General features: G+C 38.9%; 1 protein-coding gene across 1 annotated transcript; it reads right to left on the reverse strand.

The window, feature by feature from the left end:
• Window positions 1–5884: 5884 nt before the first annotated feature.
• Window positions 5885–7018, reverse strand: LOC134367729 (actin-related protein T1-like). Its single transcript, XM_063084458.1, is given in 1 exon segment — window positions 5885–7018. A coding segment is annotated over 1 exon segment (1134 nt).
• Between the last annotated feature and the right edge of the window lie 12999 nt (window positions 7019–20017).

A 20017-nucleotide genomic window follows, 5' to 3' on the forward strand; every position in this document is an offset into this window, starting at 1 on the left:
ACAAGAACATACATTGGGCAAAAGACTGCCTCTTCAATAAGTGGTGTTGGTAAATTGGATATCTGTATGCAGAAGAATGAATCTCAACATGCACCTCTTACCATATACAAAAATCAACTCAAAATGGTTTAAGGACTTAAGTATAATACCTGAAAGAGAGAAGTTACTAAGGGAAAATACAAGGGAAATACTTCAGGAACTAGGTCTGGGCACAGACTTTATGAACAACAGCCCGAAAGCACGAGTAAGAAAAGAAAAAGTAAACAAATGGGACTATATCAAATTAAAAAGCTTCTGCACAGCAAAGGAAACAATCAACAGAGGGAAACTACAGCCTACAGAATAGAAGAAAATTTTTTGCAAACTGTACATCCAACACGGGATTAATATCCAGAATATGTAAGGAACTCAAGCAATTACACAGTGAATAAACAAATAACCCAATTAAAACATCAGGAAAGGAGCTGAATAGATATTTTTCAAAGGAAGACATACAAATAGCCAACTGGTACATGAAAAATTGATGAACATCACTAGTCATCAGGGATATACAAGTTAAAACCACATTGAGATATCATTTCACCCCAGTTAGACTGGCTACATTCAAATAGATGGAGAATAACAAATTCTGGTGAGGAAGTGATGAGAAGTGAATGCTCCTACACTGTCATTGGGACTGTAAATTAGTACAACCACTATGAAAAATAGTATGGAGGTTTCTCAAACAACTACTGATAGATCTTCCATATGATCCAGCAATCCCATTTCTGGGCATGTACCCAGAGGAATGGAAATCATCATGTTGAAGGGATACTTGCACTCCCATGTTCATGTTCAAGCTCTGTTTACAATAGCCAAGACATGGAACCAACCTAAATGTCCATCAGTGGATGATTGGATAAGGAAAGTGTGGTATATATACACCATGGAATACTACTCAGCCATGAAAAAGAATGAATTTCTCCCATTTACAACAACATGGGTGACCCTGGAGAAACTTATGTTGAGTGAAATAAGCAAAGCAGAGAGGGATAAATATCACATGTAGTCACTCATAAGTGGGAGGTAAGAGAGAAAGAAGGAAGGAAAGAAAGACCACAGAGGTGCATTGGACATGCAGAGGGAGAGAACAACCTTAGGATACAAAGTGGAGTGGGGACACAAAGGAGGAGGGAGAGGGAGGTTAGTGATAATTGGGTGAGGGACACAGAGTACAAACATTATTTGTGGTAGTGGGTATGCTGCCAGTATGAAACTGGCCTTCAACTCTTGTGCATGAGGTGTGACAATCAGCTCTGTATCTCATGAATATTCATAGCCAATAAAAAGAATTACAAAATAAAGACTAACTCAAAATAAATAAATAAATAAATAAGTCATATTGACCCGAAAAAATAAATAAAATAAAATAAAATCATTCAATTATTCCTTCACTGGAAAGTATCAGTGTCACAAATAGTATGACCATAGAGAACATCCATTGTGATTTAAAGTCCCAAGATAGAGATTATAACATTAATAGTCATAGGGTAGATATGATTATGCACTCAAAAAAAGAGTAGCAGTATTCCTAGAAAAGAAAGATTCACTCAATGAAATAAAAAACACAACAGAGAGCTTGAACAGCAGGCTAGAGCAAGCAGAAAGAGGAATTTCAGATCTAAAAAATGGTCTTTTTGAAATAACCCAGGCAGACAAAAAAAAGGAAAAATGAACTAAATGTAATGATGAAAATCTAAGAGAGATACCAGACAACCTCAAGCACTCTAGCATCTGAATTGTGGGTATTCCAGAAGGGAGGAGAAAGAAAATGGCACTGAAAACCTGTTCAAGGAAATAACAGCAAACTTTGCAGATTTCGGGAGAGATGCAGACCATCAGATCCAGGAAGCTCAAAAGTCCCCAAACAGATTCAGTCCAAAAAGATCGTCTCCAATACACATTATACTCAAATTTGCAAAGCTAAAATACAGAGAGAATTCTAAAAGCAGCAGGAGAACAGCATCAAGTCACCTATAAAGGAACCTCCATCAGACTAACAGAAGACTTCTCAACTGAAGCCCCACAGGCTAGAAAAAAGTGGAATGATACATTCAAAATAGTAAAAGAAAAAAATTTCCAGCCCAGAATTCTTTACCCAGCAAGGCTATCCTTCAGAAATGAGGGAAAATTAGTGTATTTCCCAGACAATCAAAAATTGTGGGAGTTCAGGACCACACCACCAGCCCTGTAAGAAATTCTCAATGGAGTTCTTTATCTAAAATCTGAATGATGAAGATCACAATCACAGATACACAAGAAAGAGCAAAACCCACCATTAAAACAAAATTCAAATGACACAGAGAAAGAAGCTCAATCACACCACCTCAAATTTCTAAGTAACATTGAAAAAGAGAAATAAAAGGGGAAGTAATTATCAAAAGATTTTTAAAACATCTAAACAAAAGCAATTCTATGACAAGAGTTAAACAATACCTGTCCATAAAAACCCTAAACGTGAATGGATTAAATTCCCATTCAAAAGACACAGATGGACTGATTGGATTAAAAAGCTATACACAATTATATGCTGTCTTCAAGAGACTCACCTCACCAGTAAAGACACACACAGATTAAAAATGAAGGGATGGAAAACGTTATACCATGCCAATGGAAAACAAAAACAAGCAGGAATACATACTCTTATATCAGATAAAGTAGAATTTAAATGAAAAACCATAATGAGACAAAGAAGACAACTATATAATAATAAAGGGATCTATCCAGCTAGAAGACATAACAATCATAAATATATATGCACCCAATACTGGACCACCTAGATATATAAAGCAAACACACTTAGACCTAAAGAAAGAAATAGTCCCTAATAAAGTAATAGTGTGGGACCTGAACATCCCTCTCTCAGTATGGGACAGATCTTCCAGGCAACAAATCAACAAAGAGACATGGGATTTAAACTACAACTTAGACCAACTGGACCTGGCAGAATATAGAGAACATTTCACCTATTATGTACAGAATATACTTTCTTATCAGCACATGGAACATTCTCCAGGATATACACATATTAGGTCACACATCTAGTCTCAGCAAATTTTGAAAAAACTAAAATCATTCCAAGTATCTTTCAGAAACCCAATGTACTAAAACCGGAAATTAATAACAATCAAAACCCTGGAAACTATATAAATACACAGAAACTAAACAATAAGCTCCTGAATGACTTATAAGTCCAAGAAGAAATTAAACAGGAAATCAAAAAAATTCTTGAATCTAATGAAAATAAACATACATCATACCAAAACCTGTGGGATACTGCAAAAGCAGTATGAAGAGGGAAGTTAATTGAAATAAATGCTTGCACCCAAAGAATGGTAAGACTTCAAATAAATGACCAAATACTATGCTTCAAAGAACTGCAAAAACAAGACAACCAAATCCTAAAGGTAGTAGACAGAAAGAAATAATTAAAATCATAGCAGAACTAAATGAAATAGAGACCACAAAAGTGATACAAAAGAGCAATGAAACAAAAAGTAGTTTTTTCAAGAAAATAAAAAGAATAGACAAACCATGAGCTAGGTTAACAAAAAACAAAAAGAGAAGACCCAAATAACTAAAATCAGAAATGAAAAAGAAGACATTACAATCAATACCACAGAAATGCAAAGAATCATTACAAACTATTATGAACACCTGTATGAGAAGAAATATGAAACCATGGAAGAAACGGATAAGTTTTTGGACACATACAAACTACCCAGACTGAACAAAGAAGAGATAGAAAATCTGAACAGACCAATAACAAGATTGAAGTGGTAATCAGCAATCTTCCAACATAAAAAAGCCCAGGTCCAGATGGCTTTACAAGTGAATTCTATCACACCATTAAAGAGGAATTAATAGCAATTCTCCTCAAACTATTCCAATTCGTTTTATATAACACTTTTTTATTATTTACTTTTAACTAGTTTGTGATTTTTATTACAACTTTTTCACCCATTAACTCTTTAGCAGCATCATTTAATATTTCCAAATGTAAGTTATTTAAGTAGTTTTATGCTTTTTTTTAAGGTTTTTGCAAGCAAGGCTTATTCAGTTGCAACGTAAAAGTCTATATTTAATTAGTATTTTTCTTCTGAATACTGCACGTATATTCAAAGATTTAAAATTCATCCAGCACTCATAATTTATATCACTTTGTACTACAGAATTTTCATTGTCTACTTTGGTTCTAAAAAATTGCAGTCAATATTTTAAAATTTACCTCCATTTTCAACATTTTTAATCTTCATAATTTCTTTGTACATGATATATATCTAATCCTGGGATTATTACTATATGCCTTAAATTAATCCTATACAATATTCTTTGCTAAAATGGTCTGTCAATAGCAAACACTTTTGGTTATTGTAAGAAAATATCTTTGTTTTTTTTTTTTTCTTAAGCATACTTCTTAAAATAGTTTTTCTGGGTATATAATTTTATAGTGACAGTAACGATTTTCTAGGTTTCTTTGAAGGTGTCATTGCACTATCTTCTTGTTCCACTGTGGTTTTGATACGTTATCTAAAAACAGAGGTGTGCTGTTAAACCAACTCTCTCAAATAAATATAAAAATAAAAAGAGGTGATTTATACTGATTTATAGTGCTTGAAAATTTATATGGCTGTCTTCAAGCTAGTGATGTGACTTCCATGAACATAGAGCTGGGAAGATAGGTGTAACATATAATTTTTTTTCTTTTTAGATGAATAGTTTTACTTCATTCAGGCTAATTTTTAAATATTATCCTTGACCCTTTATTTTTCATTGCCCACTTTTCTTCCACCTTGCAGTACCTCTCATTACATTCTCGCTCAACCATTTGTGTAAACACCATGGTATTTATTGTTTTATATATTTGACCAAATGCTTATACTTATACAAAAACACACATTTCTTTATATATGTACATACAAATTAGCATAGACATATATGCCTTCTAAGCATAGTGGGAAAGGACCATTGTTTTGATCACCAAAATAAATAAATACTATTACAAAGACTTCTCTGCATTTTCCATTTCTCTCCCAATAATATGTTGGGGAAATAACACTAAATTAATGAGAAAAATATGTTTATGCATAATTTATTCCACAATTACCTTGTTGATTCCCATTAATTGTTTCCAGTATTTTACCCTTAACAGAATATTATATAAAAGTAAACACAATCAAACAAATCAATAATCCAGTAGAGGTATTGATTTTTAATGCCCCAACTGGCAGCACGGCCCTGAGTTTAGAGAGCCTTAAACAAATGGTGACTTTTGCGCCCAACTCTTTTCTTAATTCTATTTACTGCCTAATCTTGTAACATCAGTTAGTTATTGTGCTAACTAAAGACCAATGCAGTGAAAGGGCTTGTTGAGCCCTAAGAACGAGAATGGGCTAGCAGTCCTGCTTTTGCTTCACTCCCTTCCCCATCCCACATCTGTCTCTGTGATTGTGTCTCCTGGGAACAGTGTCTATTAAAATTACTTAAGACACTGGTTTAAAATGATGATTCTAGGGACCCTACTGAATCAAGCATCTAGGCCTGATGCTCAGAAACCTTTACTAAAACCTTGTGAGGACACAGCCTCAACAAACAACCTAAAGCTCTTTAAGAAGAAATAAAAAAGGCCACATAAAAGGTCCATGGGACAAGAAGCATAGACTAGAACCATTTATAATTTATGACAAAAATCAGAAATTACTCTGGTGCTACCAAGAACGAACTGAAATCTGAAATGGCAATGCTCTTTTATTGAACATCCTGCTGAAGCCCAAGAGATAATGTCACCTCCTGCTGGTAGTCCTCTAATCGGTCACTTAGAGCTTTTTTGTGTGTTCAGGGATCTTTAAAAGCATCTTCTATGAAACGCAGATGCCCCAAACTCCTTGAAATCTGCAGAGGTGACCCACATCTGCTTGAAAGTGCTCAGAGCGGTCATGACGGATGCACCAATCCAGGCAGAGAAACATCTGTCAGGAGAAGCCGTGATCTTGATGGGGGTCCCTCTGAAAGTCAGCTGTTCAATTTCTTTCATGAGCCTTTCCTCCAGCCCAGGGAAGAGAGTGGTGCCCCCAGACAGCACAATCTCTGCAAAAAGTTTCTTCTGGATGTCGCTGTCACACTTCATGATGCTGCTAAAGACCATTTTTGAGAGTCCTGGATTGTGCATGCCCAGCTGGTCGGGAGCAAAAAGAACCTCAGGCACCTGATACAACTCTTTCCCAATTTGTATGACATTCCCGTCTGGCAGTCTGTATTCCCTCAGAACCTCTTCAGGCTTCTTGCATAGCTCTTTTTCTGGCTCCAAGGCAACATAGCATAGCTTCTTTTTGATGTCATCCACTAAGGCCTGGTCTAGTGTGCCAGTGAAGATACATCCTCTAGCAAAGAGGAGCTCGGTGAGGTGCTCTGTGATGTCCCTCCCTGCCACACGGAGCTTGGTGACTGCATGATGCAGGCAGTAACCCTCAAAGATGGGGACAGTACAAGTGACCCCATCCCCACTGTCCACCACCAGGCCTGTGACACAAGCAGAGGCATAGAGTGCTACCACTGCATGGTTGGACAGGTAAAAAGCAGGCACATTGAAGTTCTCAAACATCATTTCTGCAGTCTTTTCCCTAATCGCCAGTAGATTCAAGGAGGGCTCAGTCATGACTACAGGCTGTCGACAGGGTTTTACCCCCAGCTCTCACTCAAAAATATGCTCCCAGAGTTTCTCCATGTCATCCCAATGCGTTATCAGTCCACGCTCAATGGGGTACTGCAAATATAATGCCTCATGCCTGTGCAAGGCTTTTTCCCCCACGTAGTACTTGTTTGGATTGGCTCTTCCTGATGGCATGTTGAATTTAGGATGACCCACGACAGTGTTGATGACATGACGGGGTTCAAGCTCTCCAGACAGGCCTGCTTTGCATATTCCAGAACCATTGTCTAAAATCACAGCTGGAACATCTAATACGTGTGGATCAAACATGTCTGTATTATGCTCTTCTGGACTTCACCAGAATAAAGAACTCTTGGGCCACTCTGTGAGAAAACAGACACCTTTGGGATTCCAAAGTTCTCAGGTTGTCACCCAGGCAGAGCTAGAAGGCTGTCCACAATCCACCCAAATGCCCCTCCTCAACCCATGAATCCTGTCTTTCTTTCTGGCGGGCCAGGGCCTACTGAGGCAATTTCAGTGATGACTGCCTTTTATGTAACAATGTAGCCATGGAAACAGTTGTCCTTAGTGATCATCAGAAGGGTGGGGTCTCTGGGCCACCAGTACTCCCTACTTGGTGAGACATTAAGCAGAGGAATGAAAATTACATCTACAGATAGCTTTGGTAAGCCTGTGAACCCACAGCAAAGGCTTAGTTTTAGAATAAAGTGAAGCTGAAAACTGTTGATTTGTCCCAGAGAAGTGCCGTCTCTGCTCTGCTCAGCTGCTGCATGTGGAAGGACAAATATTTCTATCCTTTTGGTAAGGAAAGGAACTAAGCTCCAGACACATGTTCAGGTTGAATTGGGAATACCCATCATCCACTCAACACCCTTTCTTTAATTTTTGTTTAATTTTTTTCTGTTTTAACAGCTTTATTGAAATACACTTTGCATACTATAAAATTTACCCATTTAAACTGTCCATTTCCATAATTTTAGCATATATACAGATATATCATGAAAGTCAAGTTTAGAATATTTTCTAAATATTTTCACCTCTTAAAGAATCCTGTTGGCCTTTAGCTATTATCCTTCATCAGACCATCCTTCTAAGCCTAATCCACACTAATACAGTTTCTGTCTCTGTAGATTTACCTTTTCTGCATTTTTCATATAGATGGATTCATTTAATATGTGGGCTTTTATGACTGGCTTAATTCACTTCATATAATGTTTTCAAGGTTAATTTATCCTTTGTATATAACACATTTTCTTTATTCATCAGTTTATTAAAAATTAGTGTTTCACCTATTTTATTATGAATTATGCTACTAGAAATAATCTTGTACATGCTTCTGCATGAACTTATGTTTTCTTTTTTCTTGGGAAAAGAAGTGGAATTTCTGAGTCATATGATAACTCTATGTTGAATCATTTAAAGTACTGTAAGTCTATTACTGAGCAAGGGCTCACTACCTGATGCACACAGATGTCAATACCACAGCACCAGATTTTGCAAGAAGAAAGGCTTTATCTGCCAAGTCAACTGTCATGGAGGCAAGAGATTCAGCTGTTAAGTTTGTCTCCCAGAACTAGTGTCTGAACGGGCTTTTAAGGGCTATTCAGGATCCCTGATTAGCTAAATCCTAGTCAGGCCAGATGACATGGCAGAGACGCATAAAAAGCATTTGACAAAATTCTACATCCCTTCATGATAAAGACTCTCAACAAGCTAGGTATAGAAGGAAAGTACCTCAACACAATAGAAGCCATCTACAACAAGCCCACCACCAATATCATCCTGACTGGGGAAAAACTGAAGGATTTCCCCTGAAGAACAGGAACAAGACAAGGATGCCCACGCTCAGAACCCCTATTTATCATAGTACTGGTGGTACTAGCAAGAGCAATCAGGCAAGAGAAAGAAATAAAGGACATCCAAATTGGAAAGGATGAAGTCAAACTGCCCCAATTTGCAGATGATGAAATATCATATATAGAATCCTAAAATCTCTATCAAAACACTCTTAGAGCTGGTCAATAATTTCAGTAAAGTTTCAGGACACAAAATCAATACCCCAAATCAGTTGCATTTATATTCTCCAATAATGAGCTAACAGAAAGAGAAATCTAGAAAGTATGCCCATTTACAACAGTCATGAAAAAATAAAATAAAATACTTAGAAATCAATTTAACCAAGAAGGTGAAAGATCTCTACAATGAGAACTAAAAACCACTACTAAAAGAAGTTTAAAAAGACACAGAAAGGTGGAAAGATACTCCATGCTCTTAGATTGGAAAAATTTACATTTTGAAAATCTCCATACTACCAAAAGCGATCGACAGATTCAGTGCAATCCCCATCAAAATACCAATGACATTCTTCATAGAAATGGAAAAAACAATCTTAACATTCATATTGAACAACAAAAGACCCTGAATAGCCAAAGCAATCCTGAGAGAGAAAAAAAAATAAAGCTGGAGGCATAACACTAGCTGACTTCAAATTGTACTACAAAGCTAAAGTAACCAAAACAGCATGGTACTGGGATAAAAATAGACACTCAGACCAGTGCAACAGAATAGGAAACCCAGAAATCACCCACCAGGTTTACAACCACCTGATATTTGACAAAGGCAACAAGAACATACATTGGGGAAAAGATTGCCTCTTCAAAAAATGGTGCTGGGAAACGTGGATATTCCATATTAAGAAGAATGAAACTGGACATGCACCTCTCACCATTTACTATAATCAACTCAAAATGGATTAAAGACTTAAGTGTGGCCGGCCCCATGGCTCACTCGGAGAGTGTGGCACTGGTAGTACTGAGGGCGTGGGTTCGGATCCTATATAGGGATGGCCGGTGCGCTCGCTGGCTGAGCGTGGTGCAGACCACACTGTGCAGAGGGTTGTGATCCCCTTACTGGTCAAAAAAAAAAAAAAAAAAAAAAAAAAACTTAAGTGTTAGACCTGTAACTGTAAAATTACTAAGGAAAATTATAGGTGAAACACTTCAGGAACTAGGTCTGGGCAAAGACTTTATGAACATGAGCCCAAAAGCACAAGCAAAAAAAGAAAAAAAATAAACAAATGGGACTATATCAGACTAAAAAGCTTATGAACAGCAAAGGAAACAATCAACAGAGTGAAACAACCAACTGCAGAGTGGGAAAAAATTTTTGCTAACTATGCATCCAACAAGGAATTTATATCCATAATACGCATGGAACTCAAGCAATTATACAGTAAAAAATAAAAAATAAAAAAAATAAAATAACCCAATTAAAACATCGGCAAAAGAACTGAATAGACATTTTTCAAAGGAAGACCTACAAATGGCCAACAGGTACATGAAAAAATGCTCAACATCACTAGTTATCAGGGAAATGCAAATTAAAACTACATTGGGATATCATCTCACCCCAGTTAGACTGACGACAATCTAAAATAATAAGAATAACAAATTCTGGCAAGGGTGTGGAGAGAAGGGAATGCTCCTACACTGTTGGTGGGACTGTAAATTAGTACAACCACTATGGAAAACAGTATGGAGGTTTCTCAAACAACTACAGATAGATCCTCCATATGACCCAGCAATCCCTCTTCTGAGTATATACCCAGAGGAATGGAAATCATCATGTCAAGGGGATACCTGCACTCCTGTGTTCATCACAGCTCTGTTTACAATAACCAAGATATGGAACCAAACTAAATGTCCATCAATGGATGATTGGATAAGGAAAATATGGTATATATACAGCATAGAATACTACTTTCATATAAAAAATAATGAAATTCTCCCATTTGCAACAACATGGATAAGCTTGGAGAAACTTATGTTGAGTGAAATAAGCAAAGCACAGAGTGATAAATACTGTATGTACTCTCTCATAAGTGGGAGCTAAGAGATAAAGAAGGAAGGAAAGAAAGACCACAGTGTTGGACTTGCAGAGGGAGAGAACATACCTAGGGATACAAAGTGGAGTGGGGAAAGGGGGATGGGGAGGGAGGTCGGGGATAATTGAGGGGATAATTGGGAGGGGAACATGGGATATAATCACAATTTGTGGTAACAGACATGCTGCCAGTATGGATCTGTCCAGCACATGTTAGGCACAAGTGGTGACAATTTGCTTTGTACCCCATGAATATTCATAGCCAATAAAAAAAAGACTAAAATAATAAATAAAATTTTTAAAATAAAAATAAAAAATAAATTGAATCATACAATAAAAAAAGAAATAAGAAATAAGCTGGGCACAGAGCGAGAAATACTGCCTGTCCTCATTCATATGTGGGAGCTAAAATAAAGAAAAAAAAAGAGAAAAGAGAAGAAAAGAAGAGAGAAAGAAAGAATCACAATAACACACTGAACTTTCAAAACAAAAAGAACAGAACTGTGGTTATTCGAGGTGGGAAAGGGGTAGTGGGAGAGGTTTAATGAGAAATTAAAGATCACAAAGATTGATTATGTTTAGTAAACACGAGTATGCTAATTATCCTGATTTGATCACCATATACTGTACACATGTATTTATATTCAGTTCTGTACCCCACAAATACATATAATCAATTATCTTTCAGTTAAAAAAAACTTTCAAAAAAACAGGATTTTGTTTTGTTAATCATTTGTATTTTTTTAAGACTTTCAGTTCTGCTCTAATCTTTATTACTTCTTACTGTCCACTAATTTTGAGATGAATTGTTCTTGTTTTTCTAGTTCTTGGATGTGTAACGTTAGGCTGTCTTTATATTCTTTTGATATAAGTATGTATTGCACCTATTCCCAGTTAGTACTGCTTTTGCAGTATCCTTCAGGTTTTGTTATGATGTCCTTTTACTTTCATTTGTTTCAAGAATTTTTTTTTTTTTGATTTCTTGTTTAATTAGTTCTTTAACTCATAGGTTGTTCAGGAGCATGTTGTTTAATTTCCTTGTATTTGTATACTTTCCAAAGTTTTGCTTCTTATTGATTTCTAGTTTTATTCAGTTGTGGTCTGAAAAGATACTTGAAAAGATATAATTTTTTTTAGTTTATTGAGACTTGACTTGTCATCTGACATGTAGTCTATTCTAGAGAATTTTTTATGTGCTGATGACAATGTGTATTCTGTACTTGTTGAATGATATGTTCCAATGTTTCTCTGCTGATTTATTGTCTAGATGATCTGTCCAATGCTGAGAGAGGGTGCTGAAGTCCCCATCTATTACTGTACAGGGGTCTGTCTCTCTCTTTAGATCTAATATTTTCTTAGTGTTTTGGGGTGCTTGATGTTGGATGCATTCATATTTATGATTGTTATATCCTCTTGTTGAATTGATCCCCTTACCACTATATAAGGACCTTCTTTATCTCATTATAGTTTTTGATTTGATGTTTAATTTATCCAGTATAAGTATAGCTACTCCTGCTCTTTTTTGATTTCCATTTGCATGGGTATATCTTTTTCCATCCCTTCACTAATCTGTATGTGTCTTTACAGGTGAAATGAGTTTCTTGTATATAGCATATAGTTTGGTCTAGTTTTTTAATACTCAGCTAGTTGATATCTTTTAAGTAGAGAATCTAATCTATTTACATTTAGAGTTGGTATTGAAATTATTGAAGTTATTGCCTTACTCCTGGCATTCTATTGATTTTTTCCTCTTTTTTTAATCAAAGCATAATTGATTATACATATTTTGGAGGTACAGTGTTGACTACCATCACCTGTGTACGTGTGATGATCAAATCAATATTATTAGTATATTCATTATTACAAATCATAATTATTCTTTATGCCCTTTACCCAATCTCTCTCCAAATCCCCTCTCCCTTCCCCCTCCTACCTCTAGTAACCATAGATTTGTTCTCTCCTTCTGAAAGTTCAATGTATTATTGATTTTTTTGATGGATGTTTTCTATATCTCTTGTTCTTATTTTCCCCTTTTATTGTCTGTCTTTGATGTTTTTTGCTTTTTTGTAATAATAAGATATAGTTTCTTTTTCTTTCTCATTTGTGTATCTGCTCCACAAATGGATTTTATTCTTTCTCATATATCCATTACAGTGATTATCATCTATTGGATTCCAAATATAGGACTCCATTGAACATTTCTTATACAGCTGGTCTTGTGATGGTGAATTCCTGCAGTTTTTGTTTGTCTGGGAAGGACACTGTTTCTCCTTCCTTTCTGAAAGATAGCTTTGCTGGGTATAGTATTCTTGGCTAGCAGGGTTTCTCTTCTTTTAGTACTTTGAATATATCATTCCATTATCTCCTGGCCTGTAAGGTTTCTGCTGAGAAATATGCTGTTAGTCTGATGGGGTCTCTCCCTTACAGGTGAATTGATGCTTTTGTCTTTCTGTTTTTAGAATTGTCTCTGTTTTTGACTTTTGACAATTTGACTACATTGTGTCTCAGAGAGGACATTTCTGGGTTGAATCTGTTTAGGGATCTTTGAGCCTCTTGGATCTGGAGGTCCATATCTCTTCCAATAATTGGGAGGTTTCCAGCCATTATTTAATTAAATAGGTTTTCTATGCCTTTTCCTTTGTCTTCACCTTCCAGAACACTCATTATTCAGATATTTATATGCTTAAGTTTGCCATGTAGGTTTTGTAGGCTTTCTTCATTTTTTAAAGTTTTTTTTTTGTCTGAATTATTCAGAAAAGCCTATCTTTGACTTCAGAACTTTTTTTTTTTTTTTGCTTGCACTAGTATGTTGCTTGAGCTCTCAGTTTATTTTCTATTTTATTGAATGAATTCTTTAGTTTCAAGAGCTCTGCTTGGTTCTTTTTGAAGATATCTATCTCTTGTTTCAGTTCCTCCTTCAAATCCTGGATTGTTTTTCTCATTTCATTGTGGTGTCTATCTGACTTTTCTTGCATCTCATTGAGTTTCCTTATAATTATTATTTGTAATTCCTTTTCAATCATTTCATAGGTTTCCTGTTGTTTGAGGTCTGGTACTAGAGAATTATCGTATTCCTTTGGGTATCATATTTTGTTTTTTTCTTATTTCTAGTATCCCTACACTGATGTCTGGGCCTCTAGTGGATCAGTTTCTTCTTCTAATATTCCAGAGTAGCTTTTGAGGGGAGAGACTCCCTCTAGATGTTCTCTATAGTGACAGTTAAGTAAAGTGTTTTAGGTTTGTTTCCAGGTAGATCCAGTAGTGTAGTCTCTGTTTATTTACTTCAACTATATTCAATTTTGGAGTTCTCTGTGAGTGCCTCCATGGCCTAGGCACTGGGGCGCTTGGCAGCTCCTTGCTAAAGTGAATGACACTGGGCTGTGTCTTTGTGGTCATGGGCAAGATTTTAAGCTCTTTGGAGAAGCACAGAAGTGCCCTGTCACTCCTCAGCTGAAGTGGGTGACCCTGGGTGGGCTGCTGGTATCCTGGTCAGAATCCTGTGACCCTGATAGACGCACTATTGTGCTCTGAAGCTCCTCAGATGAGATAGGCAAACTGGGAAGAATTTCTGGGGGTTGAGATTAGGAACTTGGACTTTGAGTGAGACAATGAGGTGCTCAGCAGCTCCTAAGTTAGAGTGGATGAGTCAGTGGAGTCACTGGTGCTTCGGGATGAGCCCTGTACCACAAAGGAGAAGTTGGGGCACTCTGCAGCTCCACAGCTGAAGTGGATGACACTGGGTGAGGTCACTGGGGCTCTGAGCAGGACTCTGTGTCCACAAGAGTGATGCTGGTGTGCTTTGCAGTTTCACTGTTTAAGTGGGATGCCCTAGGTGAGGTTATTGGGTTCGTGGTAAGGCCATGCACCCTCCAGAGGGACACTGGGTTGTTCTGCAGCACCACTGCTACAGTGGGCCACTCTGGCTAAGGTGTTAGCAGTTATGAGTGGGACCTTTCACCCCCAAGAGGGATGCTAGGGTCCACTGTAGCTATTCAGCTGGAGTAGCCCTCTGGGGCCAGGCTACTGTGGTTGGGGGTAGGCCCTGTGTCCCCAAGAGACATGTTGGGTCTCTCTGCAGCTCCTCAGCCAGAGTGAGCCACCCTGAGTAAGGTTGCTATGGTCATTTGTGGGACCCTGCACCCCACCAAGAGAGAGGCTAGGCTTCTCTGCAGTTGTTCGCCTGAAGTGGGCCAGTATGGGTGAGGCCACTGTGGTTGTGGGCAGCTTCCTGTGACCCCAAGAGAGACCCTGGTTCACTCTGGAGCTACTTAGCTGGGGTGGGCTGCCGCATGCAATGTCGCTGGGGCTGTGGCATACTTTTGTGTCCTAATGAGAGAAGAGATGCTCTGTCCTTTTGCAGCCCCTCTGCTGGGGCAAGCAGCTCTGGCTGGGCTCACAGGTACTACAGGTGGTAGTCTGTGGCCCTGAACCAGGTGTACGGTACCTCGAAAGCCTCCCTGCTGGGGTGGGCAGAACTGCTCGAGTCTTCCTGAGCCAAGTAGCGACTCAGCATGACTGTGAGAGTTGCAAGGGCTCTTCACGGAATAAGGCAGGGGTGTCAGTAGTGACAGTAGACCCTGACCAGTTTGCTCTTAGGCTCCAGAGAATGTGACCCTTTCCCTTAAGAGGATTCTAGGTCCCTCTGCAGCCCCTTTGCTGGGATGGGCAGCCCTGGGCGGACTCAGTGGTACTGCAAGTGGAGGTATGTGCCCCTGAGAGAGGCAAGCAGTGCCTCTGCCACCTCTCTGCTAGGGTGCACGTGTCTACACCTGTTCACTGGGGCTACACAGTCTCTGCATGGCTGTGAGAATTACAAGGGTATTTCACCGAAGAGGTCGGGGACACCAGCAGTGGCCAAAGGCCCCAATTAGTCAGCTTTCTGGTCAAAGAAAGTGAGCACACTGACCCACTCTTTCCTGAGGGTGGTCCCCTCAGTGTACTGGAGCATCTGTTCCTGGGGCACAGGACACTGTGTGGACTTAGGTATAGGTGACCCAGTGCAATGATGGGGCCTTGGGGCTGTGGAACCACTCAGTCTATTGGGCCCTAAAGCAAAATGCACATGGGTGTTGAGTCCAATCCCAAAGCAGCAACCACTGCAGCAGCCTGGGACCTGGTGGGATGGAGGTGAACTCCCTCCCCAGATCAATGCAGTCATGTGGGCTCCCAGCAATTCCACAGAGTGGGCACAAGCCTGCAAGGGCAGTGCAATTTTCTTGTGGTTTGGGCCACCAGGTTCACAGTGCTGTGCTCACTTACCTCTCTCCTGCAGGCAAAAGTTACCCCTGGGTCTTTGCTGCTCCTGGCTAGGGAATATAGTGGTGATGGCCAGGAATTTCCTTTCATTCTCTATGTGGCTATCCTGAGTTACTGCACTCACCAGCGTCTCTGCCACTCCTTTGTTGTGTTCCAGATTTCTCCTTTATTTTCATCCTAGTGTAGTTACATATCTGTTGTACTCTTTGTCTTTTTGGGAGAGACGAGTGGTGGATCCTTCTAGTAAGCCATTTTGTTCTGTCTCCTGCAAGGTACCATTGATAAAATACTAAGGGTGAAGAATGGAGGAAGCTGGAATGGGGACCACTGCTTGAGGAAGGCAAGCCAAAGCAGGACACCATAGTGAGAGCAAAAATAACCTCTAGGCTACCAGGAACTGAGGTTATTGAGGTAAGTTGTCAGTATGTGTTAGTCTTCAATCCAGTGTTCTATCCAAGTCAACTGAACAGGATCCAAAGTTCTGCTAGACCACAGTGATAGCAAAGACATAAGATCTGGCCTAGCACCAGGCACAAAGTCAGTACTCAAACAAACTGTTGCACTGAACTGAAAGTATGAGTATGTTCATGGTGTTGATGAGTTTTCCTATAGGTAAATGTTTCTGAATTATGTGGAAAACAGGAGAACTTGTACTCATGGGTGAGGCAGGGAGACATCTTTCAATGGAAAATCATATATATAGACGGGAAACTGTAGCCATTTTCCAAAAGAGCTGTAATAGGAAGTTACACAGGATGCACAGAGAGGCCTGATAAATAGAAAAATATATGATCAGCCAATTGGGGGGAAAGACATAAGTCATGTCTCAAGCCCAAATGCCTTGGTTGTTTGTATTTTTTAAAATGTAAACTGTGCAAAAAGGGAAAAGTAAAACTTCGGTGAATCAAGCCTTAAATGTTACTCCTACAGGGAGTTTCAACAATATACTGGTAATATACGAAGCTGTAAAGCTAATGTAAAATATAGAGCCAGCAACAGACATTCTGGTAAGAAAGCCAAATTTATGAGCCAAGTTGCTCTTTAAAGGTGAATGAACCTCAACCTTGACTATTGTATCTCCCTAACTAGCAAACGTCCTCTTCTGGTATCAATTATGCTTGCTGTCAAAATCAGATCCTGCCAGGTTTCCAGCCAGCAACGTACTCTGATATCAATGTCATATGGATATTATTTGACCACCACATTTAGAAAAAAAAAAATTGGCTCATTCTTCAACTGCCTCTAATCAATACTTACAGAATTTATATTCTGTAAACATCCACACTTTGCTTCTAAACAAATAATTTCATCATAAGCTAGTTCTCAGTAAAAACTACAATAAGTTTTCACAATATATTACAGGAGCTCTGGCTATTCAGTTCTAAATAATGGCTCCTTTTGCTGGACAAGTAAATTGAAATTGATTTGTTTCTGCTGCCTGTGTTAGAACACACAATACCTGCTTACAACAAGCCTATTGACTTCTGCAAACAGTACTCCAGCCTGCTTCCTCAAGGACTCCCAGCAGGATTTTTAAATCATCCCACCTTTTCTCCCCTAACTCTGAGAACAAAGCACCCATTTAAATAGGGATTCTGCACAATATGTCCAAGAAAGGGAATGTGAGGGAGCTCCCTTTGAGATCAACTGAGCAGAGCCCAAGATGAGGAGTGAGCCCTCAGATGAAAGGAAAGAGACACAAAGAAGAGACTTACTGAAAGTCAAATCAACTGATCCTTCTAAATCACAAGATTGGGGTGGGGGACGGGAGAGAGAGAGTTCCAGTCTCCCTCCTTCCTGCCCCTACACTCTTCCCCTCCTCCTTGGGACAATGCCATCATGGAGACAGTTGAGAATACAAAGAAAAAATCATGAGATAACTCTCATCTCTGGAGAGGTGGCTGTAACCAGCAGAGGAGAGAGTGCAGGCATCTGGTCGATGGCTTCCAAAAATGTTGTATATAAAGCCCACAATGTTTCCAGTGCTCGCTGTCTCTCAGGAAAAGTAGCTGGCAGAGAAAACAGGAGGCAGATTTCTACACTGGTTCCGCAGGAGTCTGGGATTAGGTCCCAAGCAACACAGAGGTTACTATGTAGAAAAATGCATCTAGGATGCAGAGGTCAGCAGTAGTGACCCTCCATTATGAGTCCCAGGTATAACTTCAACTTAGCAAACACCAAGTGGTCATCCTTGTTCAGTCCAGGACATCTCTGTGGAGTTTAGTTTCCGAAAAGATATTTCTTTTTTTAGATACAGTAGTCCCCCCTTACCCACGGTTTCATTTTCCATTGTTTCAGTTACCTATGGTCAACCATGGTCCGAAAATATTAAATGAAAAATTCCAGAAATAAACAATTCATAAGTTTTAAATTATATGCTGTTCTGAGTAGTGTGATGAAATCTCATGTCATCTCACTGGGATGTGGATCCCCCCCTTGTCCAACACGTCCATGCCCCTACCCATCCATTAGTCTCTTAGTAGCCATCTTGGTGATCAGATTGATTGTTAAGGTATCACAGTGCTTGTGTTCAGGTGACCCTTATTTTACTTAATAATGGCCCCAAAGCTCAAGAGTAGAGATGCTGGCAATTTGGATATGCCAAATCGAAGCTATAAAGTGCTTCCTTGAAGTGAAAAGGTGACCTTAGCATTCCTAGGCTAGAGTTTGGTATTGTTTGCAGTTTCAGGCACTCACTGGGGATCTGGGAATATATCCCTGGTGGATAAGGGGGAACTACTGCACTGTTTCTTTCACAACATGTGAGGGAGGCAGGGCAAGTATCATTATTTCCATTTTATTATATATTAAGAAAATGACGACCAGAAAGAGGTAAAAATTTACTAAAAGTCCAACAGCTTGTGAATGGCAGTTCAGAAATTTGAACTCAGGCCTTGTGACTTTTCATTTAGTGCTTTCTTCACAATATTTATATATTTTATTCATTTATTTAATCATTTATTCATACATTCAACAAACATAGATCGAGTGCCAACTCTGTGCCAGGCAATAGGAGCTCTCAAGTTGTTCACAGTCTAGAATTTTCCTTCAATATCAACTCTTGAAGCTACAAAAGGATCTAGGGGAAGTTTGATCCTCTGTATATATTAATCATCATTATTTTTCATCCCAGCAGAAATATAGTAAGAATATAACGTTCCCCAAAAGCCTAATGCCTGACAAGATGCCTCTCAAACAGCACATGCCACCAACATTACCTGAATAAAAAAATTCCACTCACCTGACCTTCAAATTTAAGACTTTCTGAAGATTGCTGCTCCTCGGGTGTGGGGCTGCTATGGACTGATCCAGGAACACTTGTGAAGTTGCCACAAGTCTCTCATCTTGCCACACCCAGCAATGGCTCTTGACTACCTAGTACCATCATACACATATTAAGGAGCCTTCTCCCAACACTATCTCATCATCTAGAACTTTCCTGTCTGCCTTCACCACAACTTGCATCCTATATCCCCATTCGCTTGAGGCTCTCTCTACGCTAAAGAGGTAGTAAAAGTAATCTCTACTGGCTTAACACACTTGCCTTTTCACAGGGCCCTGTGCCTTAATGTGATTTGCACAATGAGTATATGTGCCATGCTAAACTAGTGATTAGAGAGACTTACAGAGGAAGGGGCTTTTTGGTACCACATTCGATTCACATGCCAGGAATAGGGCCATATGCCACTTACTTTTATGAACAATGAAATGCACACAGGCGATGATTGTCATGCTGTGCAGATACAATGTAAGTATTGGAAAGGGCAGAGGAACATCTGGACAATCAGGCTTGAGGCTCACAAATCCTGAAAGAACAAAACCCACAATTACTTCTTTCTCTTAACCCTTCATTCCCGCAGCATATCAAGCATTGTCCTCAAATAGCTTCTGGATGAAATCCATGTTTATAGCTGAACTCTTGTCGGTATGGTCTCCAGTTATGTGTACCTTGTAAAGAAAATCTAGCCTAAATTGCTTGCTTCACTTCTAGTTTCTCCAAGGTCTGGCTGTCTATGACCTTATACTTCAGCAGTAGTCACTATCGCACAAAGCTTATTGGCATCTATTTGTCCCATCCTTTCGGAATTTTATAAACAATTTAGAACATCACTCTTTGGCCCTTCTGGCAATATTAGAAAGGGCTGGTTCTTCCACAAGGTCACAGCAACC

Source organism: Cynocephalus volans, chromosome X, assembly GCF_027409185.1.
Source record: "Cynocephalus volans isolate mCynVol1 chromosome X, mCynVol1.pri, whole genome shotgun sequence".
NCBI classification, from domain to species: Eukaryota; Metazoa; Chordata; class Mammalia; order Dermoptera; family Cynocephalidae; genus Cynocephalus; species Cynocephalus volans.